Source organism: Rhinolophus sinicus, linkage group LG13 (genome assembly GCF_036562045.2).
Source record: "Rhinolophus sinicus isolate RSC01 linkage group LG13, ASM3656204v1, whole genome shotgun sequence".
NCBI lineage: Eukaryota > Metazoa > Chordata > Mammalia > Chiroptera > Rhinolophidae > Rhinolophus > Rhinolophus sinicus.
Window position 1 is genome coordinate 2,091,081 of NC_133762.1, and position 3,793 is coordinate 2,094,873.

The 3,793-nt window shown below is 47.7% G+C and overlaps 1 protein-coding gene across 1 annotated transcript; it reads right to left on the reverse strand.

Moving 5' to 3' along the window:
* Nucleotides 1-841: 841 nt before the first annotated feature.
* MKRN3 (makorin ring finger protein 3) lies at nt 842-3,438 on the reverse strand. Its single transcript, XM_019753187.2, is given in 2 exon segments — nt 842-1,949; nt 1,952-3,438. Coding segments are annotated over 2 exon segments (1,473 nt in total). The 5' UTR covers nt 3,282-3,438; the 3' UTR covers nt 842-1,806.
* Nucleotides 3,439-3,793: the final 355 nt, after the last annotated feature.

A 3,793-nucleotide genomic window follows, 5' to 3' on the forward strand; every position in this document is an offset into this window, starting at 1 on the left:
GGTCCAGCTCGGCAAATAAGCCCTGTCTTTACTGGACAGGCAGGGATTCTGACTCTTCCGGGATGCAGGCCCCCTGCATATTCTGTTATTTTAGCCAAGAGAAGAGTGTCCTTCTGTGGCTGCATACATTTTATGCAGGTCAGCTACATAAATTGCTAAAATCCTGCCATTCAACTCACATTCTTTCTTTTTTTGCTTGCTCAGTTACTAGAAAGGTGTATTAAAATATCTTGCTAAGATTTTATATTTCTATTCTTATCAATTATTTACTTGTATATCTGAGGCTATGTTATTAAATGAATACAAAATTTTGATAGCTTTATCTTTCTGGTAAATTACAATGTTCATATACCACCCTTATTTATCTATAGTAATGCGCTTCTACTTGGTGCAAAGTTCTTATGAATTTTGATAAAAAAGTCACAGCACCTCAGTGTGGTTATTTTTTTCATCCTATTGCTTTGAATGTTTCCATATTCTTATGTTTTAGGTGTGCATCTTAAATATCAGTTTCATTTTAATTTTACTCAAGTCTGAAAATCTTTTTTAGACTTTTAGTTTTTGAACCATTTTCACTAATCTAGCTATGGTGTATTTGTGTTATAAATCTTCTGCATTACTATTGTATTTAGTTCCTTTCTAGATTTGTTCCTTTTTAAATTTCATTTTTAAAAAAATCTTTCCATTCTTGTATTCTGGCTGGTTTCAAAATCTTTGTTATTCTATTTTCTCTTTTATAATCTTGTCACTTGTATGTTGAAAACTTTTGTGAAAAGCCCCTTGTTTGGAATGTCTAGAGATAACACATAGTATTGAATACAAAGAACTGAGTCCAGGATTGTGCTGCTATAAGGAATATGAGATGGTGGCACACATATCTGTATTCATAGCAGAGACAGCTATGAATGCCATCAGATAAACTATCGATGTCATATTTAGCAAGTCCTTTAAGATCTGTGTCTGCCATATTTGGCCAGAGCCTCTTGAATAGCTGTTTTCATTAGATGCTAATCACTGAAGCCTATGAAAGGTACAGAAAAATTACTCACAAACCTCACACTCACACAACAGTGAATTTTGTTAGCCTTTGATCTTTAGCTTCCAGCTCTGTACGTTTTATTACATAAACACTGTATTACGGTATATAGCCTTTATATACGTTTTCAAATACGTTAACTTTTGTGCACATTTATATGCATATGTATTTCTATATAATTCTTAAATATGTACTTCCAAAGAGCAATAATTCCACATCAACTTAAGCAGGAGAAAAGCATGTAAACATACACACCTGGTGCTGGTCAAGTACAACACAAAACCACACAGTCACCACAAGTTAAAAAGTGCACTTGGAGGGGACTCAGGGAAGGAAAAGACATGTAAACAGCAGAGATGAGCAGCTGCACAAGCCCCACGAGGGTCCATTCTTAAAGGCTGTAGCAGCACAAAGTTCCTTGTAAGACTTCTCCCTTCACCCTGTCACATTTATTCTTGAGGGACTTCAAAATGAGTGTGGCAATCCTGTAAACACTAGACTAGAACTGAGTCAATCCTGTTGAAAACAGAGATGACAAGATAAACCATAAACTGACAGTCATAGTCATTCCACGCAACAATTAACTTTAAGGACGTTTTGTGAAACACCATAATCCTGGGGAAAGAAATGGGGATGGGCAAGAAAACAGATGAATGATCTATAAAAATGGCTTCGACAGCTGCTGCACATGACAGATGTGTCTAGACACAAAAACAGGCAATAGCGATGACAGAGCCTCAGCACACCACACCACATGCCACAACATAATGCTACAGATACAACTTGAAATATCTTTCCAGCCCCAAATGAAGCAAGTCCCACTGGTTCTCTGAGAAGGGGAGTGCATCCTCTCCCCGTGAAAGAAAACACTGAAACAACAGATTGGCCAGCCAAAGCGTGACAAGCTCTTTTTACTGCTCTGAAAGTGCATGCGGTCCTCTCCCACCTGCTCGGGCTCCACATGTTGACCGCAGGGACCGCTGGCTGCCCCCGAACCCCGCCTCTGAGGCTCCTCTGCCTGGCCCTCAGGGTCTGCATGCTTGTAAAAACAGTTCGCTCCAAATGGGCAGCGACCCCTGCCTTGAGCAAAGTACCTGCAGGTCTTGTTGCTCATCGCCTCCTTGTACTCCTGAATAAGTCTCTCCTTCTCCTTTTCCTCCTCTACCCAGAACTCACTGGGAATGACCAAGGTGGAGGTGACCCTGCACTGCGGGCAGGATTTGATAAGCCTGTTCCTAAACTGCTTGGCACTCCTCCACCTGCGGATACACTTAAGACAGTAGGCGTGGCTGCAGTTGGACAGGATGCCAAAGCGGCGGTCGCTGGGGTTGGCTTTCTCATAGACCACCTCCATGCAGATGCCACACACTTTGTCCAGACTGCGCTGCACGGCAAACGACAGCTCCATGTCCTTCTCATGTGCTTCAATGCAGGCCTTTATATGGCCTGCCCTCTGGGCAGCATCCACCGGGTGCAAGACCTGCAGCCCACACATATCGCATATCTCTCCGTGGAGATACGCACAGCTCTCCCCACGGAAGCATTGCCCCATGGCAGCATCGCGGCAAAGCGGCTCCCCTGTGCCCACAGCCATGTGCTCCCTCTCAGTCTCCGAGCTCTGTAGAGAAGCCTCGGGGACAAAAGGGGCCCTGCGGCCCTGGTAGGGTTGCCCGGGAACAAACTCAATGGCATTTTCCCAGCCTTCTGCCCCCGCTCCTCCCGCTGCTTCAAGGCCTGCATTGTCTGTCTCGGCTTCAAAGAAACCCCTTTCAGCAGCCAAGCCAATCACAGGCGGGGAGCATGAGGACGCAGCAGGGGGGGCTTCCGCCACTTCCTGAGGCAGGGGCTCGGTGTGCGCAGCCGTGCTGGGGCCTAGCTCTGCAGAGGCCTGAGGCGGAGCCCCACGCCCCTCCCCGGCCACCTGCTGGCCCGAGAGGTCGTGGGAGTAGCGACAGTTCTCCCCCTCCTTGCACAGCCCATGCAGATAATACCTGCAGATGACTTGCTTTGTCCAGCTGCCGCAGCGCCGGCTGCCCAGCAGCCAGCTGGGCCCGGCCCCTCCCCCTGAGGCCTGTGGAGGCCTCAGACGTGACGTGCGGAAGTGGGCCGGGCCTGGAGCCGCAGGCTGCCGGGAAACCGGGCGCACCGGGCGGCTCGGCCCGCTTGCACCCTCACCTGCTGCCTGGGCACCTGTAGAGGCACCGGCTGCCTCGTGGGGTTCTTTGGGAGCTGCAGGCTCTTCCATGGCAGCTTTTCTTCCCCGAAATGGTACCGGAACTTTTGCGGTGTCTCCTCCTTTCGGGCTCGAGGCCTGGAAGGCAGGAGCCGGCACGCGGCTCCTCCCTGGGAGGTGTGCATCTCTATTTCCTTCCGCCCCGCTCTCTGCTTCCTGTTTGTGTGTGTTCCTACTCCCTTTTCCAGGCAGGTATGGCGGACACTTCCTGTGGGGGCAACGTTAACCCTATACCCAGTCCGTGTGGTCTGTACGGTCTTGTCGTTGGAGCGCTGATCTGCTGCCAACGTCCTTTGCTCACAGCTCTCCTCCGGCTCCTGCTCTTTTGTGTGCCGTCCCCTTGGGAGGATGCAGTCACGACCCTTGGAGGTTGTAATTGAATCTCCTCTGTTCCCACACACACATTTATTTTATTGCTTTTTCATATAGGTCTATTTTAAAAATCATAAAAACCATGATCCATGGTCCCCGTCATGTTTAAAAATCCACCTTGTAGTTTCTGAAACGTCTCACACATGAACTTT